General features: G+C 34.0%; 1 protein-coding gene across 2 annotated transcripts in view; it reads left to right on the top strand.

Annotated features, from left to right (window-relative positions):
- Positions 1–23577, top strand: part of LOC100329084 (GABA b receptor) — a 138412-nt gene that overhangs the window by 101153 nt on the left and 13682 nt on the right. For both annotated transcript variants that reach the window (XM_085491758.1, NM_001171227.1), the window contains exons 3-12: positions 1534–1704; positions 5705–5872; positions 7465–7656; positions 12705–12823; positions 13489–13603; positions 14452–14515; positions 15231–15308; positions 16521–16671; positions 17945–18077; positions 19601–19753. In XM_085491758.1, the coding sequence (XP_085347884.1) occupies positions 1534–1704; positions 5705–5872; positions 7465–7656; positions 12705–12823; positions 13489–13603; positions 14452–14515; positions 15231–15308; positions 16521–16671; positions 17945–18077; positions 19601–19753 (1344 nt within the window). The remainder of the gene's footprint in view (positions 1–1533; positions 1705–5704; positions 5873–7464; positions 7657–12704; positions 12824–13488; positions 13604–14451; positions 14516–15230; positions 15309–16520; positions 16672–17944; positions 18078–19600; positions 19754–23577) is intronic.

Genomic DNA, 23577 nt, shown 5'->3' with positions numbered 1-23577 from the left:
CTGAACAAACGAAAAATCATATGATGTAGATAAACACTAATCAGATAAATGACGATTAAGAAATAAACCACCGTTGCATACTGGGATATCAAGAGATATTGCACAATTCACAACATTACAAGTATAAACACAAGTAGACATTATTCATGTTTAGGGCCTTCTTCTGAACAAACGAAAAATCATATGATATAGATAAACACTAATCAGATAAATGACGATTAAGAAATAAACCACCGTTGCATACTGGGATATCAAGAGATATTGCACAATTCACAACATTACAAGTATAAACACAAGTAGACATTATTCATGTTTAGGGCCTTCTTAAAACAAACGAAAAATCATATGATGTAGATAAACACTAATCAGATAAATGACGATTAAGAAATAAACCACTGTTGCATACTGGGATATCAAGAGATATTGTACAATTCACATTACTAGTATATGTACAAGTAGACATTATTCATGTTTAAGGCCCCGTCACACCATGACGTTCTGGCTAGCATTCTCTGGCGTTTGAGTAAACGTTGGTAGTCACCCAAAGTCGCTGGGACAGCGCCAGAAGAGCGCTGTGAGAACGCTAGTGAACGTCGGTAATCGTTGCTGATCGTCGGAAATCGGCGGAGAACGCTGATCCCAAAAAAAAGTTTTGAACATGCACAAAAGTTCTCATTTGAGACCAGCGTTCTTCAACGTTTATTTTTAAACGCTGTTAAACGTTCAATAACGTTCTTCGATCGTTTTGCTAACGTTCAATGCGTTCGACAATCGTTAGTCAGTCGTTGCTCTAGCGTTACTTAGTTGTTACCAATCGCTCGCTTTGCAGTGAACAACTCACTAGCGACCTGTCAACGACCGCTGAACGTACCCCTAGCGCACATAAAGCGTGCGACTAACGTCAAATTAACGACCTAACATTAGATACACGGTCAACATGCTCACTTAACGTTTTAAAGTCGTTCGTCGCGCGCTAGTGACACGTTAGCACACATAAATGATTTCCATGGGTATCTTACTTGGTCGCTCATTACACGCTTCTCGTGTGTTAGGAACACGCTAGTCATACGTTAGGCACTCGTTAATCGAACGCTGGATGTGTCTACCTCGTTTCAGAACACTAGGAAATTGGACGATTGGAACGTTCAGAGAACGCTGACCAAAACGTTATGGTGTGACGGAGCTATTGGGGCCTTCTTCTGAACAAACAAAAAATCATGTATTGTAGATAAACACTAATCAAAAAAATTACGATTATAGAATAAACCAATGTTGCATGCTGGGATATCAAGAGATATTGCACAATTCACAACATTACCATTATATGCACAAGTATACATTATTCATGTTTAGGGCCTTCTTTTGAATGAAAAATGTGGTTAATCATTTATTTAAACCTTGGCTTGCATAATTAAAAATGTGCAATGTTCAAATATGTTCATGCAATGTTATGGTATAACAGTTGAATGTACAATTCTGACATTACAGCTCTGAAGACAGTTAGTTGATATTTGTTATTTTCTGCATTTTCAGCTTTCATATGGTTCCAGTTCACCAGCACTCTCCAATAGAGACCGGTTTCCGACATTTTTTCGTACCCACCCGTCGGCTACAGTACATAATCCAACCAGAGTGCGTTTGTTCAAAGACTGGGAGTGGACTCAAATAGCAACGATACAAGAAACACAAGAAGTCTTTACATCGGTAAGTCAACGCACGTCATTGAATTATTTCTTCATATCTCAAAATGTTGCGCAATGACAAGTATAAAAGCTATAATTATACCTCTCACCGTAACGCCATAAGTTACAACGTGTCATAATGTTCGCGGTATTCTACGGGGGTATATTCATCCTACCATATTAGGAAATGCAAATTCTAAATATGGAATGATTATGCATGTAATCCTCTAATAATTAAAACAAACATGGCTGCCACCAGGCTTTGTCCGGACTTCACACAAAGAAGTTCGCTGATTCTGTTATAAACATTTTGGATTTCGGCATTCCCATGTATCCTTGTATAATGTATAATAATAAGGTATGTATGAAGTACACAGTCACATCAACCTCCATTATACAATAAGTTATATCCCATAATGCATTGCATATATGTGCAGTAACATGCTAAGAAGTACAAAATTTGAATTTGGCTTAAATTTCACTGTAATTTTGTTTATTCTATCTTCAGGAAACATAATAAATATGAATTACAGATCTTGGTAGTGCATTTAACTAGTTTACGTTCATAAAATCCACACTGTGCGAATCAGTATATGGCATCACATGTATGTATTAAAATTGTCATTTGCACTCTTTTCTGAGGGGGGTGCTCGGGTAAGTGCCCACCCCTAAAAAATCATGATTTTCTGAGTTGAGGATCCTTGGCACTAACGCGGTCGAGTACGGTATATGTATTTAGATATGATGTACTAGTATATTGTATGACAACTAATATCGAGGGTTTGTGAAATTTGCATAATTTGAATCTCACATAATTTCTGAATGTTCATGCATGATGCCAATATAATTCAGATGATCACATGACACTGTTACACAGTACTGAACATGGATTCAGCACGTGTACTTACAATTTGCACATATAAAATCAAGAGACAACAGCCTTGCTGGAAAAAAAATGTTTAAACGACTAATAATGCTTTGACCTTTGAACGCCTAAACATCAACGTCTGTCATGTACCCTTCGCAAAATAAACCTGCTCATTTTTAAACACAATGACCAAGCTATTATGCCCATTTCGTCTGGAATTGACAATGAAATACACGAATATGTGCAGTAATGTTGGTGAAAAATGAAGGCGTTTAGTGCATTAAATGAAACAACCCACTCGAGATGAGTGTATGAGAAAAATTAAAATACACGTACTTAGAAACCTAATACTCAATAGAATGATAGAGGTATTAATTTCTACGAATTTCTAGTGTATAAGAAAGTGTTATTAAAGTCTGCTGGGAAATGCAGATGTTCAGTCAAGGCGTTGTTTGGCTCATTATGGTTACGAGCATATGTTTGCGCTTGATGTTTAACGACACTGAACTGGTTGTGTTTTACATCGTCTTCCATCACTTCACATACATATGACCTTATCGTTTCTACTTGTGGGTATTCCCCGTCGTCTGTGTCTAACCTCTAACATTTACAGAGTGTGTGGCTAATTTTACCGAGGTTCGTTTTCTCTCGCTTGTTTAATGGGGTAAATTGGTCATTGAAAGTTTAATTTGCCCCCTCCATGCTTTTAGGGATGATGAGGATCATAAGGCAAATTAAAATGTCTTTGACACCGTGTTGTGGTAACGTTAGTTCATGAACCTTCCTTAATGTTATCTTTATAGCAATTAATTCGCTACTTCCATTTTTTTTTAAAACTGGTAATTTAGTTACAAATTTCAAATGTTGATCGAAAACTGCCAAATCATATAAGTCGTTTTGGTCAAAAATATGACCAAATTAAGGAATTTGGCAGAAACAATGAACACTGTGTAATTAGTTTATACCAAAAAATTAACTCCTAGGTATAAAAGAAAATGAAAATATCGTGTGTATGACTCAAATCTACATTCACATAGCACCAAAGCAACCAGCAATCCAGCCACCAATCATTCCAATTATGTTAGCAATACAATAACAAAACTAGCATTCCATGTCTTGAAACCGGATCTATGAGTAATTGACACATATGATAAAACAGTTTGTGATTGCATGCATTCACCGCAGACATAGTGCGATATAAAGCATTAAATCACCATAATGCCAATATGATAGAAAGATACACGTCTGCTTCAATGGAATATAGTTTCCGGGGGTTTTCTCCTGCAATTAAATGCATTATATGTACAGTCTATATTATAATAGCACTTTCACCTTTTGTGCGCCAAATTGTTCATGCTTCAAAATTGGTGTAAATTTGTTCAAATTTTCTGTAATTTTCACTGAATTCAGTCTTAATTTTGGACCAAACAGACTAAATATGATATTGCTTTTACTTTTTGATCAAAACATTTGAAAATTTTCGTCAGTATTTTTAAAGACTGTAAATGGAACTATTTCGTGGATGGTGACTGAAGTTGATTTTGGCCGCTAAAATGGTTTAATAAAGCACTCTTGGATCATTCATAACATAGTATTTTTATATACATTATTCTTATTATCTTGGTTATTTACTTTTCAGTTTCTGTGTGTGGTGAGTTGAATTTGCTCAACTGAAACAAGTTGCATGGTAATGTTTTGGGGCATGCTCAAAATGTGGTGTGTACAACACAAAAGATATAATGTATCCAGTAAAACTTAGGGACGACGTCAAAAGATCGATGTCGGATAAAAAACTTATATCCTTTAGTTTGGGGGTGGGGGTGGGGGGTTGACCTCAAAAAGTTTCCATCCTACAAAAACGATTTTATTTTTTAATGAAGTCAAAAAAATCTTGGAGTATTTGTAGTTCGTTTTTTTCTATCCAATCATGGACAGAAATAACCGAAAAGGGGAAAAAAAACAGAAAAATGGTTTGGTTCGAGTGTAAATTTGTGCGTCAAATGAGGTGCATTTGTAAAATCTGTTTACACCCACCCGGCAACCAACTGCTATGCAATACTACTGTCCGATTATCAATTTGTATTTAATGGTGAATGTAGTCTGACTTTTTGGGTGTTTTGTATGGAATTTATTTTCACTGATTTTTGACGAGTTGAATGTAAAATATAGGAAAAAAGGTATAATCGCTGGATTTCATTTTCACTGAATCATTCCTTCAGCGAAAATTAGTTCCAAGTGAAAATTAAGTATTTTACAGTATATTAATTATTTTGAGCATCTCTGTCATATCAAGAATTCACTATCGTCTGCCCTGTATCTGCCGTTTACATGTTCACCTGCTGGTTCGTACAATTGTTGTGGAATGTCATCAACAGAAATAATCTTCAAATCACACACACAATAACAATTACATGTGTTACTGGAAATTTGCTAAATATTGGATATGAACAGGCAGGGTGTCTGCAGTGACCATTAAAAATAGTGCAAATTCACCAATTATTCGCCAATTAATCGATTGGTGTGTTACTTTGTCAATAAATGCATCCAGTTGAAAAGTGAAAATCTGGGTCGGATATTTATGCTGATTTTTGTTAGATATTAATAATTCAGTGATTTATAACAATTTTAAACAGTGACATGTATATTTCATAAAAATCTCTGCTAGAAACTGTGACGCTATGGGGACTATGTATAAAAATACATATATAAATATTAGCTTTGAACAGTCTGTAATTATCCAGGTCTTGGGATTTTGATGTGTAATGAGAGAGAATATGAGAAATTCAAGATTTTCAGCATTGTTTTTAAATTAGAGTACTGTAGGATCGCAGTAGAAAAAAAAGCAAGTGGTTTTTAGTGAATCATTCTTTTTCAGAACATTTTTCAAAAACAATTTGCAATGAATATTCAAACAAATTATCAAATGGGAAGTGAATTTAATAATTGTTGTGATTGGAAGGACTGAAAATCATTGAACTTCTATTACATAATTCCCACAATTAGTGCATATTAAAATGTTATAATTTCACATAATAGTCTCCTTGAATGAATTTAGAGTGCAACTTTGAACCTCAGAAATGACATTCTAATGTCCTGAACTGGCACAAATATATTATTTATATGTAAGCTACATGTTTCATGAATTTTGTTACAGACAATTGAAGATCTCGAGAAACGTGTCAAGACAGCCGGGATTGAGATTGCGATGCGTCAGAGTTTTTTAACAAATCCAGCAAATGCAGTTAGGAATTTAAAGAGACAGGATGCACGGATTATAGTTGGTGTTTTCTATGAGAATATGGCGAGAAGAGTTTTTTGTGAGGTGAGTCAAATTTGTTTTTTATGTGATGTGAGGTGAGTCAAATTTGGTTTTTATGTGAGGTAAGGTGAGTCAAATTTGGTTTTTATGTGAGGTAAGGTGAGTCAAATTTGGTTTTTATGTGAGGTAAGGTGAGTCAAATTTGGTTTTTATGTGATGTGAGGTGAGTCAAATTTGGTTTTTATGTGAGGTAAGGTGAGTCAAATTTGGTTTTTATGTGATGGTGAGGTGAGTTAAATTTGGTTTTTATATGATGTGAGGTGAGTCAAATTTGGTTTTTATGTGATGTGATGTGATGTGAGGTGAGTCAAATTTGGTTTTTGAGTGATGTGAGGTGAGTCAAATTTGGTTTTATGTGAGGCGAGTCAAATTTGGTTTTATGTGATGTGAGGTTAGTCAAATTTGGTTTTTATCTGATGTGAGGTAAGTCAAATTTGGTTTTTGCTTGAGGTGAGTCAAATTTGATTTTTATGTGATGTGAGGTGAGTCAAATTTGGTTTTTATGTGAGGTAAGGTGAGTCAAATTTGGTTTTTATGTGAGGTAAGGTGAATCAAATTTGGTTTTTATGTGATGTGAGGTAAGTCAGATTTGGTTTTTATGTGATGTGAGTCAAATTTGGTTTTTATGTGATGTGAGGTGAGTCAAATTTGGTTTTTGTGTGGAATGAGGTGAGTCAAATTTGATTTTTATGTGATGTGAGGTGAGTCAAATTTGGTTTTTATGTGATGGTGAGGTGAGTTAAATTTGGTTTTTATATGATGTGAGGTGAGTCAAATTTGGTTTTTATGTGATGTGATGTGAGGTGAGTCAAATTTGGTTTTTGAGTGATGTGAGGTGAGTCAAATTTGGTTTTTATGTGAGGTAAGGTGAGTCAAATTTGGTTTTTATGTGATGGTGAGGTGAGTCAAATTTGATTTTTATGTGATGTGAGGTGAGTCAAATTTGGTTTTTATGTGATGGTGAGGTGAGTTAAATTTGGTTTTTATATGATGTGAGGTGAGTCAAATTTGGTTTTTATGTGAGGTAAGGTGAGTCAAATTTGGTTTTTATGTGATGGAGAGGTGAGTCAAATTTGATTTTTATGTGATGTGAGGTGAGTCAAATTTGGTTTTTATGTGATGGTGAGGTGAGTTAAATTTGGTTTTTATATGATGTGAGGTGAGTCAAATTTGGTTTTTATGTGATGTGATGTGATGTGAGGTGAGTCAAATTTGGTTTTTGAGTGATGTGAGGTGAGTCAAATTTGGTTTTTATGTGATATGAGGCGAGTCAAATTTGGTTTTTCATGTGAGGTGAGGTGAGGTAAATTTGAATGTGGGTGGGGTGAGCCAAATACTGTATGTGATGTGAGCCAGATTTGAACATTATGTGTGGTGAGTCAAATTTGAATATTATGTGAGGTGAGCCAGATTTTGACATTATGTGAGGTGAGCCAGATTTGAACATTATGTGTGGTGAGCCAGATTGGAACATTATGTGAGGTGATCCAGTTTGAACATTATGTAGGGTTAGCCAGATTTGAACACTATGTGTGGTGAGCCAGATTTGAAATGTGAGGTGAGTCATATTTAATTGGTGACTCTGATCGTTCCAGGTTTACAAAGAGAAGCTGTATGGACCAAAGTATGTCTGGTTCATCATTGGTTGGTACCCGGATAACTGGTACACAGTTCAAGATGATAAAATCAACTGTACAGCTGAACAGTTGAAAGAAGCATTGGAGGGACATCTCACAACAGAAGTGATGATGTTGAATCCTGACGACTCGCCTACTATATCAGGGAGAGTGAGTATTTAGTCGGATTGGGTTGGGTTGGGTCAAGTCTGGTTGACTGAGTCAGCTGAGTATGTGCCAATATGCAAGGAGTTTGCAGAGAAGTCTAACCCACTGTTTAATTGTCACAGCTACACAGATGGACACAGTTTCTGAAAATAACTGCAACAGCATTTGTCATGAATACAAAACGTTACTAAAAACAGCACTGAAAGATGTAATCATATAATGGCATTCAGTGTTTAAAATAATCAAATTTGGAAGTATGTGTAAGAGATAAGACTGCATTACTGTAATTTATATGTCTCTATTTTAGTTTCTGTTCACTGATTTGTTTGTCTGAATTAAACATCTTTTGAAACAGGCGCTGAATATAGATATAATTAATACTATAAACCACTTCAATTTTGTGAATTTTGTTGTAGTGAGTTTCAAGCATGTCACAGATTCCCAAAGATGTCTTCAAAATATCATTTAGCTAAATCTAAACCGTTTACAATGTGTCTCTACTTTTAGCTCCGCTGTCAGCAAAGTCAATGACGCAGAGCTCTTCATAATACTGGTTGGCCATCGTCGTGTGCCGTATGTACTGTAGTATGCAGTCTGTTGTCAACTTTTTACATTTTTGTATTCTTCTTGAAAACCGTTAAACATAGATTCTTGGGGGTAGTTCTGAGTCAGAATTGTTCATTTTATGATGACATCTTCAATTCTCAAATTTTGGTGAATATTTTGTCATTTTTGGTAAAAAGTTATATAATTTGTCGACTTCTTTTTAAAAACTGCAAGTGCAATTGCTTTGATATTACATTTATAGGTACTACATGTGGACCTTTCTCAGATTTGTTCATTTTGTGATGATATCTTCGTGATGTGCATTGCTAACAGCGAAGCTATCTCGGCTGACAGGCTGCTTGCTAAAATTTATTTAACATGTGTAATTTCAATTTCAATTTTAGCTTGTCCTCTTGAGTACAAACATCTTAGTAATTTGCCTTGATTGCTGTGGCAATTACTTGACAAGTTTAAAATTTCTTAAGATTAGTTTTTTGTAATTCAGAGACAATGTGTGTTTCCAGCTTCAACACCGTTAGGATATGTGTCCATTATGGTACTAAAGGAGCTTGATGGGGATAATTAAGATTCTTCAAAAAACGTCTCCGATGTTAGGTTTGTAAATTGAATAAATGTTCCCAATATAGACTTTTTAAGTAGTTTCTATGCTGAGTGCCAACAGGTTTAAATACAATAAGTGAAGGAAAAAAAGTATCATGACTCCATCAGGGTAAAATACTTTTCACCTCCAGACTTTCGTGCCTAAATTTGTCAGCACTTTTTTTCTTATATATTTCAATATTTTTGGAAATGAACTCCAATTTTGGAGCCAACAGACAAAATTGCAGTCAATTTTCAGTTTTTACATTGTGAAATTTTGATGAAAAGAGGGAACTGGTTGGTAAAAAGGTTACTGAAGCTGTTAAAAGAAAATTTGACAAGTGACAGTAAAGTACATGTATGAGGGTTTTAAGAATTTCAAAGATTAAGAAATTTAACGTATGATGAAAAACTGCTATAATAAGAAGAATATGTTTTTCCTGACATATTGAATTGTGGGTCATCGACTCCTTTAACCTGTTGCAGATTGCATCGTTTTTTTACATTATTTCTGGGTATATTTTCGACCCTGTCACTTCCAATGCGAAGATTATGGTTAAAATTAAGTTATCAAGCTAGGGCAGTTCTAAAAATCAACTTGTGAAGTTATAATTAAATATTTTTGTATTTTTGTGAAAAGGATATAAATTTTAATTATTCACAGCTGTGGCTACTTTACCCATAATACTTTGCTGGAGAATCAAGATGGTGGACTAAATAATACTGATGAAAAGTTGAATATCAAGAAAATGAAAGGTTGAATGAAATGAAAAAATAAAAAAAAAATGTAAAATTCATTCTCTTACATTTCTGAAGCTCATTCATCGTAGAGCATTATGTTATTTGCTGGCCTTCCCCTTTAAAAAAGCAAATTTAAAACCTCATTCTCGTCAACTTTAAAGCAGGTCAGTAGTTTGAACTTTACGTTCAATCAATCTACAAGTTACAGCAATGAAATGAAATCATCCTGTGACTGCTGTGAAAACTGTTGAATGAAAACAAACAAAAAAGTTGTTATGGGAATTGAAATCGTGTCTTAATCACAGTGTCTGCCCTGCCTCCCATATCATATGATATCAGCTGTGTCATCCATCAAACATGAAGGAAGCAATAATTGACATGTCTCGTCAACAAGTAATGGCGGTTAGCAGCAGTTTTAATTTTATATACCACCACCCCCTCCCTATTATATAATGATAGGGGTCAACCCCTACCCTGGGTGAGTGTGCCACAGACTCAATGGGAAGGCCAATTCCACTGGCCAAGATTCATTCACTAACGAATGCGACTTTGGGGGAACCTTGGTTAAGGTCCGCAGGTGCTTGTGTTTGACCGGGCCTGGTTGACGCCAGGATAGCGCATTAAAAAAGAGAGAGATGGCCACACAGCCCTGTCATGTCGTCCCAAACATGAATATGACTTCTGTGGCAAAATGCACTATGTGTCAGCACTAGCACCTGCAATTTGCACTTAAAAAAAAATGTCAGGAGAGACAACAGTAACACTCAATGTCTAGAACTGTCGCCTGGCACAAAAAATATTTTTGAAAACAAAACAAAAAAACATATAATGATAAACACAAGTCGTGACTTCATATGTCTCTGTGGTGTAACCTACTTTTGAATTATGATACATTCTTGTGTTTTTATCAACTGATGATATTCGGCCATTCACGTTATTAAATGAAGTCCGCACTAAGACTGTAGATTACTTATAAGTTTCTCTGAAAGCTGTAAATCGGTTTGACACATGAAAATTTATTGCCACTTAATGTTAAAATTTACCTTTCATCTCTGGTTGAAAAGCAGTAACTTATATGAATCTAATCTGCTAAAAACTTATCATGAAAAAAAAGGATATTATAGTTTTTGATTAAGCAAAAAAAAAATGTCACCAGATTTTTATCCATATTTATTTATTCCATTTTTTTGCATCCATATGTATATATTCATCCATTTAGTAAAAATAAATTGCTAGCCAAAAATAAAAAAGTCAGTGTACCAAATATCTTGTGGTTTAGGCTCCAAAAGTTCTTGGACTAAACACATCATAATAGGAGTTATAATAGTCTCTTGCATACTTTGTGTAAACTGGTAGAGCATGTCACGGATATAAATGTGCCTACGTGAATAGTGGATTAAATTGCCGTAATGGCATTATAATAAGTTGATAGTCAGGACTGATATGGGTAGTGTATGTTTCCTCTATGTCGTGATGCGCTGTGTTCGAGTCCCATGTGACAAAGAATAGAAATACATTGTTTATTTATACAAAATTTGAACAAGCGTTACATGACAACGATCGCCCTTCAAAAGTTTTTCTTGTGACATTAACAATAATATAATAGTTTATTAACTCAACGTTGGGGGCGCTCTACTCTTTAAAATATCTTCAGACAAATCTCAATTATTTTTTGGCTGAGCTGGATTGATTGCATAATTTAACAATACAAAGTCACAAAAAGAATTGCTAGTGGGTCCTTGAAAAGTCATTCAGATTTAAAGTTGTGTGTTTTTTTGGCTGGTAGCAATAAGATGGCCAGTCAGATGCATGCTTGCAATATTTGTTATGGGGAATCAAGTTTTGATTGTACACAGTTAAAAGATACTTGTATTGATTTCAATATTGCTTCTAAATTATACATGTATGGCATAATTAAAGTTAATTAAAGCAGTTTGCAGTGAGTCAATCTCCTTGGTAACAACATGGGTGAAATATGTTAAAAACTTACTTAAAAGTTACTAAGCAAGCTACTGTAAAATGATTAATTTTCACTGGGTTTAAATTTCACTGATTTAGCATTTCAGGCATATTCAGTGGGTTTTAAATTCACGGTTTTATCATTTAGATAATGTGTTCTATGCTAAATTTTACATATTCACTGGGTTTTAATTTAGCGCATTTTCTAGTCAGCGAAATAAGCAAAAATTAAAACCCAGTGAATAATTAACCCCTTTATAGTACTATAACAACCTATATATCATCTGAAAGCTTAGATATAGGCGAATACAGTATTACATATATGTATGATGTAACGATGATGTTTAAGGGATTACTTGACAGTTAATTGCACTGTTATACAAAACTGCCTTTTTTTTCTTTTTTCAAATTATTTAAAACACCATCTTTTTCTAATTATGTGAATGATCTTATATGTAAGCTTTAGATAGTATATAGGTTGTTGAAGTAGTATGCTTAGTAACTTTCAAAGAATTTATGAATCGCAGTTCAATTTTTAATTCGACGCCAGCTGCTACATGTACCTTAAATCTGGTCAATAATTGTGTTTTCTTTTTATGAAGTAAAGTTAGAGAAGTATCTTATTAAAAAATAAAGAATATTGGCAATTTAGTATTGGTTAGATTGAGTTGTATCTATGGTGATCAAGAGATAAGTGTATCTGATGAGGATTCCCAACATCCATGTCGAAAATAACCTCGCACAAACTCAAAATTGTTCGAGAGGGTATGAAATTCTTATTACCTTATGGTATGTGAGTTCCATGCACATGTCAATCAAACAGTGTGTTAACCAATAACATTGCAGAAAATTGTTCATCAATGTGAAAATGTTTGTTTGTAGTAACATACGACTGTATTCAAGAATGTAAAAAAAATTCAATACAAATACATAAGGACATGAGAATAAGCGTTAGTGTTTCTAGAAATATACATATGTCTGGTACGATCTTGAGATCAGTCCTAGGATTGTTAATAGGTGTCATCACAGTTACCTAACTCATCTTTTATCCAATCTTCATTATACACCTGTATCATGTTTAAAATGTTACATTCACACACAAAGCTTTTTACATGTGTTTTTATACATTGCAAGCGACCCATATCAAACACCGTACTTTGCGACAACTGTGCGTGTCGTTTTATCATTTATATCTATCTTTTCAGACATCTCAACAGTTCTTAAAAGAATTCAAAACAAAGATTCCTGATCCAAATGTATCTGGTTATCCTGAGGCTCCTCTGGCGTATGATGCTGTCTGGTCCCTGGCTCTTGCTCTCGACAAGTGAGTAAACGTAATTATGTAATTATACCGTAATAGTTTTAGAAACACACATAACCCAAAAATTGTACTGTATCATTAACAAATTTCATGTTTTTTTTTCAACAATTTGCCCTGCATGATCTAGTGCTTTAAAATATTCGTTCGCAGCAAAAAAATCAAAATTTACATCTATTTTATAGAAAACTGAAAGAAATCAAATTTGGTGTATTGAACTTTACTCTCAGTGTATCTGCTTTGTTGCTACAATTATCATTTCTGTTTCTATAAATATGAATCAGAAATCATGTGTAATACACTCTTAGTTATGCTATACTGTTAACTCTTCATCACAATTTACAAAATAGTCCTGTTTATAGTCTGCACTTGCCTCAGAAAATTAGGACAAAAATAGCCCAATTTTTTGAGTAAAAACTGTAAATTGACTCAAATTTTGTTTGTTGGCTCCAAAATTGGGTTTCATATCCAAAAATATAAAGAATTTAAGAAAAAAGTGCAGAAAAATTTGGGCAAGATAATCTGATTGTGAAAAGGTTAATTGTCCAATGCTAAAAAATTTCATAATTACATGCGTTCGTTCATCTCAAAATTCATGGAAATTTACAGAATATTTGTTTCATACATTTCTATAAAATTACTTCACTTTAACTTTATTACTTCTTTTTTAGAACTATGAAACGTCTTGCTAAAAAAGGAATGAAACTTGAAGATTATAATTATGACGAGACAATAGCAGCCGAGATCTATAAAGCAATGAATGAAACAGATTTTTTTGGAGTTTCGGTGAGCGTTTAATTTTCTCCAGAAGGCAGTTTATCGTGACCTTTAACAATGCATGTTTGCGGTGATTGCAAAGTTTTTTTTATCTTTCTATATTCACTCTATTGACGTTAATTTGTGTGCGCTGATAATTTAAAAAAAACATTTGATATAACAAAATTCTGATGATGTGTATATAATATTAAAAATTAGTCAGGAATTGTAATTGTTACATGTGCACACAAATATTGCCAGCATTTTTATGAGGAAATTTAATACACTGTTACCAGGAAATTAAGAACCGGTAAAATTATTGTATCTTTACCCGATTCTTTTGATTTGAAAAGGGTTCTATTTTTAGACCTCTTCCTGTGTGCATAGTGTGATATTGTCACAATTTTAGATAATTTTAATCGCCCTGAGGTCGGGAATCTAATTATAGAATTCAATGCATGGTACATATTCTTTGTTTTGTGTTGAATTCTCTATGATAGACTTAAAAAGGAAGTCAGGAAAAAAGATTTTTAAGTTAGCACGTTAGAAAACTCAATAAAAAGTAATACCGTCATGATTGGATATATTTCTGATAATATTTAGCTTGTGTTGTCACACGTAATCCTGTGTAGTTTCGCGGTTGCGTGTACTGTAATAAAATAAACATTAATCTTTTTCCTGCTTCTATAAAGTCATTGGTATTTTGTCAACTTTCAGGTTTTACAAAATTAGTTTCAGTCCTAGAAAAAAAATCATAGCTAGTCTTGTTGCCATGAAGACAGTGATTTTAGTTTTTTCCTTGAATTTTTTTTTTCTCAAATATGTTAGCTAAACTGTAGGTCTAATTGTCTTTACGTCTACATTTTGTTTTATTTCAGGGTCCGGTCGCATTCTCGGCTACTGGAGACAGATTAGCGTGGACGCAGATTGAACAAATGATTAGTACGTATTAAACTCGTATTGTGTTGGGGGAAAGCGAGTATGATTTAAAAAAAAGTTTCCTTTAACAAATCAACCTCTGAAAGCCTCAACAGAGATACATGTGTAGTCATAGTCATATCTATTATATGAAAAAGCTACAATAGGCGATGTGTTACTTTCAAAAAGTTGCTTTTATAACGTCAAATGAAACTGAACCATTCATCGTTGAACTGTCTGATGCATGTATTGAGTTATTGCACAGTCCCTCAACTGTGGTTATTGAAATCTCATGAACTGTTTTACAGAATATCCCATGATGCATTGCCTGTGTAAGAAATCACATGATACGTTTTAACCAGTAATCAGGCTTTTTTGGTTATTGTGATGATTGCCTAAAAATTTTTCAATTTTAATCCAAATCTTTAAATGTCATTTGAAAATGGTCGTATCCTCGAGCGTCTGCTCATTGCGATTGAAAGTGCTGAAGATAAAACAAAATAATAGCTGAAAATATTCTTAAGAATATTGCTATGTTGCTAAAGGGAGATAATATTGAGATATCAGTTTTCCTGATCGGTTTATTTTGATGCCCGATATTCAAATAATGCACTCGAGCTGTATGAGATCGCCTTTGTGCTTTCATGCATTTCATAATTTTTATTTTGGAGACACTGAAATTGCAATTTTGCATTTTCTAATTTTAGTTATTTTATCTTCTTTTTTTTTCATCTTACAGATGGCACATATCATAAAGTAGGTTTTTATGGTAGTCGAAGTGATAACTTAACATGGGTCAGACCTGTCAAATGGATAGGTAAGTAACAACCTCTGCTATTGGCCGAGGGTTATAAATAAGTAGATCACTAGCCAATCAAAATACATGTCTCTAATACTCGGTAGATGAAGATTGAAATAAGTTATTAGTAAATTGGATTTTGATAGATGATGGTGGGGAAATGCTACGAGTTCAATCCATCAATATTATAGCTATCTCTGTAGAGTGATTAATAGCCAACCAAAGTATTGAATTCAGAGAAACTCATTTATTTTTGTTGCTCTTGAAATGATCAGAGATTCTTCATCAGATTTCCCGAAGCTCTTATTTTTAAGTTCTTTGTTATGTAGCAGGAGTGCATATTTTGAACAAACCCTTGAAAGGAATTCATAAAAATGTGATTGACTGCCCACTTGAGACATTTCTGTTTAGTTGTTTGCGATTGAGTATTCATGAAGTTTGGAACACATTAACTCATAAAAGCTCATTTTTTTAAGAAAAACGCAAAATATTTGTTACTTTTTAAAATAATGTCACAACATTTTTATTATACATTCATGTGGGACTAATGGAAAACATACTGAAGATGAAATTATTCTTTAATATTAGAATACTAACCATTGAACACCAAAATCAAATTTCTTGAAAACAAACTGGCACAATTATTTCAAAGATGTTTATCAAGAGCTGTAGTCAGTGTCCTTTTGGTCCAAATTGACAAAAAAATTATCGAAAAATAGACAGGAACTTATAGATGACCTCATTGTGTTTCGCGAACATGCATTCTAACCTATCTTGGCCATGCCTGTGCTTATCACATTTTAACTTCACACATACATTATACATATTGAGAGAAGTATGTCCATCTACCGGTATTTGTGTCATGGATCCATAATCCAAGATGGCCAAATGGCGGCCATTTTTATGAATCAAGCATTTCTGCCATTCCAAAACCGGATCTCAGTCGTGTATGCATGGTTTTCATTCAAACTTCGTACATTGGAAATCATGAACCATAATTTTTTTTCAAATTGAATTAAAAATGGCCAAACGACAGACATTTTGTACTAACAGATGCTGTTTTAGAGCCATTACATTGTATACCATGTTACACATACTAACATGCATTATTTTGTTTTGATTCTAACGACTGACTCATTTTAGTGTTGTTTACTATTGAACAACAGCATTGACAGTGGAAACCAAGTCATCTGTTTGTGTGCATAATATTCTTGTTCTGTGTTTCCATAGGTGGAAGTCCCCCTGCTGATCAGACACTAGTGAAAGAACAATTAAACGTCATTTCTATGAATTTGTACGCCGCCATGTGTGCTCTAGCATCCTTGGCTATTATTGCAGCCGTGGCCTCCCTTACTTTTAATATATGGTTTAGAAAAACAAGGTAGGTACTTTTGTACAAAGATGAATCATTATTTCTGTTAGAAAGGGGGTAAATTAGATTGGTGGGGGTGGGAAATGTTAATATTGATAAAATGTGCAAAAATTGCTATTAAGGCCAGACATTTTTTATTCATTGTTTCTCGAGTTTTTATAAGGCAACTTTTTTGAGGAGGGCGGGAAAAAAAATTTCCATTAGATTTTTGTGATTCTCAAAGAATTGTAAGTGAGATCATTGATCGGAGAGAAGAAATGAAATACAATTTTATTCCATGTACAACCTTGTTTCTCATCTGCGTGACACTTCGGTACTTTGATCATGATACTCTAACGAAAATGCAACTTGGATTTGTTATGCGACGGGCGGTAAAAAAATGAACATAAAAATAACATTTTTTAGCATTTTTTTTGTGCTTAACAAGTCGGCAGGCGCGAGAAATTACGCTGAAATAAAATTTTATTTTTATTTCATTTTCGGCTCATGTACATTCGGCGGGTTCGCGAAACAAGGGATAATAAAAGTCTGGCCTAATATATAATGCATTTTTTTCTGATATTACACTATTAGCTTAAAAAATAAAGTTAGCACAAATTTCTCCCCCCCCCCCACAAAAATAATGGTCAAGCCCTAGATTAATCTGTCTGAAATTGTGTGTTGAACCATGTCAGTCACACTGCGTCAAGTTCAGTGTGGGTCCCATGTGATGTTTACAATGTGTCTTCCATATTGGTCCCATACAACATATATAATGCGTTAAATTCAGTTTAGGTGTCTTGCAACGCATACAACACGACATATTTGATATGCGTCTAGATACATGAAATTTTAATACCTGCTCCATGGCAACTAATATTATAAACACTCAATAATTATATTCTATATTTGCACATGGTCATTATCATAATAATAATAATAATAAATAAGTTATTGAAATCATATTCTTATTTGGAATCTAGATGAAAATATAATAAAGTTGGAGCATAAAAAAAAAGTGAATCATATGACAATGGTTTTTTTGTGACAGAGGAAATTGACAACATACACGGAAAGAGCAAAAGGTCTGGAGTTTTTTTACAAATATGACATGTATTGTTAGAGTCTAGTGTGACATGTACAACACATGTCAAATACATTGTTTTGTGCACTTTTGATCAATGCCTTTCAAAATAATAACCTGTTTGCGTCTGGTCCTTGCACATGACTCTTTCCTCTGATCTCCCAAGCTTGCTGTTCCCCATAGCTGTGAACTAACTTGTTTATTTCACTTTATTTGCAGGTACATTCAGCTGTCTCACCCAAGTCTTAATAATCTCATCATTGTTGGCTGTATAGTGTGTCTTAGTTGTGTCTTTTTATTGGGTCTTGATGGCAAGTTTGTATCTCCTGATGTTTATCCAGTCATTTGCCAGGTAAGTTAACCTAACCTGCTGATTTACCTTGTAAGGCCATTCTAATTACCGTATGAATGTATGCAAATTACCTTCTAAAGGACTGCTTAAACTCTAACCAAGTAAACCATCTTATATGTCAAATGCCTTATAAGGAAATTCTAATTACCATATCAAGATATGCAAATTACCTAATAAGTATATAACCTGCTGGTTTACCTTATTACTCTATTATTGGCTTTTCTTTTTTCAATTTTCTGAGTTCAAAATTTGTGATACTATTTAGTAAATCTACTATTAATATTTTTTTTTTTTAACAAAAACAACATCGTTTTCACACATTTTATGTTTTCAGTTTGTTTGATCTTGGAGTGATTTCCAAAATGTGAATGTAACTTTATTTGGTAGCATTCTAATGAAATATGTTAGGGTCTTATTAAACTTTTATGAAATCATCCTAAAGAGGGCAATAAATCTATAAAATTTGTACAAAAATGAATTAAGGCTATATACTACTTATCCAGAAGGTCAAATAAATTGCTCCAGATTTGTTCCAAATGAAGTCAGGATATTATCCTCCGCGGTGACTGGAAGGAAAGAATGCGTTATTGCGACCGTTTTCTATCTATGACAACAAAGCAATGATCTAGAATCGTGTATAGTTACCATGGCAACATGAACAACATTTGAAATGAAAACAAATGAAACAATCTTTGGTTATCCCATGGGAAACATGGTTTATTATAACGTACTGTAGAATACTTTATTTTCGCTTGGAATTTATTTTCGCTATTTTCGCTGAAGGGATGATTCCGTGAAAATAAAATCCAGCGAATATACTTTTTTTCCTATATTTCACATTAAACTCATAAAAGATCAGTGAAAATAAGTTCCATACAAAATGCCCAAAAAGCCTTTTCAGCGAAAATTAATTCCAGCGAAAATAAAGTATTCCACAGTATCTGATAACTATGTTTGTGATGTTACATGTATCTCAGGAGATTCTGCCACGATATGATGATGGGTACTTTGTAACGAACTGGGAACTCGTTACAACTGCGAAAAGCTTGTAAATCTCCAGAAATTGATTGCATGAACATGTTTTTTGGTCTCCGAAAATGTGTTTTCAGTTGATTACCCTATTTCTGTTGTATACCGGGATTACCCACAATTCTATGTTGATGTACCTTGGTCATTTATTACTTAGTATTACCCACAATTCTCAAGTCAATGTGAAGCTACTCACAAGATTGTACCTGATTGGCTACCCAACCCTAACACTCAACAGTCAGCTAGCAGTTTGTTTATTTCATTTTATCAAATTCTGCCTTGTATAATGTACATGTATACGCTTCAACTGCAATTCTTTGTGGATTTATTTTGGTACTTTTCAGTTAATTACCTTGTACCTGTTTCAGATAGCCCACACTCCTTTATTCATGTAGCTTGGTATCCAAACAAAAGGAGGTAATTTTCAATTTCAATTATTTGTGATGTTGATTCCATGGCAACTCATGTGTTTTCCTCTTTATCTTGTCTCCCAGCTAAATGCATGGGTGTTATGCATTGGATTTAGTTTAGCGTATGGTGCTATGTTCAGCAAAGTATGGCGAGTACACAGGCTCAGCACCAATGAAAAAGCATCCGAGAGTGATGACAAAAAGAGAAGAACAGATTCCAAAAAAAATACAAAAAAGGTAAATTTAATACTTTCTGTTTTTTGTTTCTTATATCACTTCAATTCCCAGAACGAATTCCCAGGTTCACATTCTTCATGGCAGGCAGGTGGAAACAAAGAGATTGTAACAGTGATCACATGTAGTAATGTCAGGTAACATACAAAGTATCGTAACAGTAATCACATGTAGTAATGTCAGGTAACATACAAAGTATTGTAACAGTAATCACATACAGTAATGTCAGGTAACATACAAAGTATTGTAACAGTAATCACATACAGTAATGTCAGGTAACATACAAAGTATTGTAACAGTAATCACATGTAGTAATGTCAGGTAACATACAAAGTATTGTAACAGTAATCACATGTAGTAATGTCAGGTAACATACAAAGTATCGTAACAGTAATCACATGTAGTAATGTCAGGTAACATACAAAGTATCGTAACAGTAATCACATGTAGTAATGTCAGGTAACATACAAAGTATTGTAACAGTAATCACATACAGTAATGTCAGGTAACATACAAAGTATTGTAACAGTAATCACATACAGTAATGTCAGGTAACATACAAAGTATTGTAACAGTAATCACATGTAGTAATGTCAGGTAACATACAAAGTATTGTAACAGTAATCACATGTAGTAATGTCAGGTAACATACAAAGTATTGTAACAGTAATCACATGTAGTAATGTCAGGTAACATACAAAGTATTGTAACAGTAATCACATGTAGTAATGTCAGGTAACATACAAAGTATTGTAACAGTAATCACATACAGTAATGTCCAGTAACATACAAAGTATCGTAACAGTACTCACATACAGTAATGCCAGGTAATATACAAAGTATTGTAACATTACTCACATACAGTAATGTCCAGTAACATACAAAGTATTGTAACAGTAATCACATACAGTAATGCCAGGTAACATTCAAAGTATTGTAACACTACTCACATACAGTAATGTCAGGTAACATACAAAGTATTGTAACATTACTCACATACAGTAATGTCCAGTAACATACAAAGTATTGTAACACTACTCACATACAGTAATGTCCAGTAACATACAAAGTATTGTAATAGTACTCACATACAGTAATGTTCAGTAACATACAAAGTATTGTAACACTACTCACATACAGTAATGCCAGGTAACATTCAAAGTATTGTAGCACTACTCACATACAGTAATGTCCAGTAACATACAAAGTATTGTAACAGTAATCACATACAGTAATGTCAGGTAACATACAAAGTATTGTAACACTACTCACATACAGTGATGTCAGGTAACATACAAAGTATTGTAACACTACTCACATATAGTAATGTCAGGTAACATACAAAGTATTGTAACACTACTCACATACAGTGATGTCAGGTAACATACAAAGTATTGTAACACTACTCACATACAGTAATGCCAGGTAACATTCAAAATATTGTAACACTACTCACATACAGTAATGTCAGGTAACATACAAAGTATTGTAACATTACTCACATACAGTAATGTCCAGTAACATACAAAGTATTGTAACACTACTCACATACAGTAATGTCCAGTAACATACAAAGTATTGTAACACTACTCACATACATTAATGTATAGTAACATACAAAGTATTGTAACACTACTCACATACAGTAATGTCCAGTAGCATACAAAGTATTGTAACACTACTCACATACAGTAATGTTCAGTAACATACAAAGTATTGTAACACTACTCACATACAGTAATGTCTAGTAACATACAAAGTATTGTAACACTACTCACATACAGTAATGTCCAGTAACATACAAAGTATTGTAACACTACTCACATACAGTAATGTTCAGTAACATACAAAGTATTGTAACACTACTCACATACAGTAATGTCCAGTAACATACAAAGTATTGTAACACTACTCACATACAGTAATGTTCAGTAACATACAAAGTATTGTAACACTACTCACATACAGTAATATATTATATATTTATCACATGCATATTTTCATATTTCAAAATGATGGAGTATTGATGAAATAACACTGCATATAAATATATGATTGTGTGCACCACATATGCAATTTGTGTTCGTATGGTGTTCTGCTTAACATGACTGCCTTGCATACACTGTTGTGATTCAGCTTATTTGTGATATTTGCCACTATTTGCTAGATTTTTTTTTATTTTTAACATTGATCAATCACATCTAAACTTGACACACTTCTGAATGCACATTGACCAATCAGATTCAAACTTGGCATGCTGCTGAAAGCACATTGACCAATCAGATTCAGACTTGGCATGCTGCTAAAAACATATTGACCAATCAGATTCAAACTTGACATGCTGCTTAAAAAGCACATTGACCAATCAGATTCAAACTTGACATGCTACTAAAAACACATTGAACAATCAGATTCAAACTGACCTGCTGCTAAAAGCACAGCGACCAATCAGATTCAAACATTACATGCTACTAAAAACACATTGAACAATCAGATTCAAACTGACCTGTTGCTGAAAGCACATTGACCAATCAGATTCAAACTTGATCTGCTGCAAAAAGCACATTGACCAATCAGATTCAAACTTTACATGCTACTAAAAACACATTGACCAATCAGATTCAGACTTGGTATGCTGCTAAAAGCACATTGACCAATCAGATTCAGACTTGACACACTTCTAAATGCATATTGACCAATCAGATTCAAACTTGACCAGCTGCTAAAAGCAGATTGACCAATCAGATTCAACCTTTACACACTTCTAAAAGAACATTGACCAACCAGATTCAAACTTGACCTGCTGCTAAAAGCACATTGACCAATCAGATTCAAACTTGATCTGCTGCAACAAGCACATTGACCAATCAGATTCAAACTTTACATGCTACTAAAAACACATTGACCAATCAGATTCAGACTTGGTATGCTGCTAAAAGCACATTGACCAATCAGATTCAGACTTGACACACTTCTAAATGCATATTGACCAATCAGATTCAAACTTGACCAGCTGCTAAAAGCAGATTGACCAATCAGATTCAACCTTTACACACTTCTAAAAGAACATTGACCAACCAGATTCAAACTTGACCTGCTGCTAAAAGCACATTGACCAATCAGATTCAAACTTGATCTGCTGCAACAAGCACATTGACCAATCAGATTCAAACTTGACCTGCTGCTAAAAGCACATTGACCAATCAGATTCAAACTTGACATGCTGCTTAAAAAGCACATTGACCAATCAGATTCAAACTTGATCTGCTGCAACAAGCACATTGACCAATCAGATTCAAACTTGACCTGCTGCTAAAAGCACATTGACCAATCAGATTCAAACTTGACATGCTGCTTAAAAAGCACATTGACCAATCAGATTCAAACTTGACATGCTGCTAAAAGCACATTGACCAATCAGATTCAGACTTGGCATGCTGCTAAAAGCACATTGACCAATCAAACTCAAACTTGACACGCTTCTAAAAGCACATTGACCAATCAGATTCAAACTTGACATGCTGTTAAAAAGCACATTGACCAATCAGATTCAAACTTGACCTGCTGCAAAAAGCACATTGACCAATCAGATTCAAACTTGACCTGTTGCTAAAAGCATATTGACCAATCAGATTCAAACTTGACCTGCTGCTAAAAGCACATTGACCAATCAGATTCAAACTTTACATGCTCCTAAAAGCACTCTTCTAATGCATGTCAGCTCAACCCTATGCATGTATGGGCTCAGTTATAATCTGATCTAAGATGGCCAACTGGTGGCCATTTAGTTCTTATTGAAGTACTCAGCTTCGCACATTGGCAATCAA

This window comes from Saccoglossus kowalevskii, chromosome 17 (assembly GCF_978046115.1).
Source record: "Saccoglossus kowalevskii chromosome 17, keSacKowa6.1, whole genome shotgun sequence".
Taxonomy (NCBI): Eukaryota; Metazoa; Hemichordata; class Enteropneusta; family Harrimaniidae; genus Saccoglossus; species Saccoglossus kowalevskii.
This window is presented reverse-complemented; position numbering and strand designations above follow the sequence as displayed.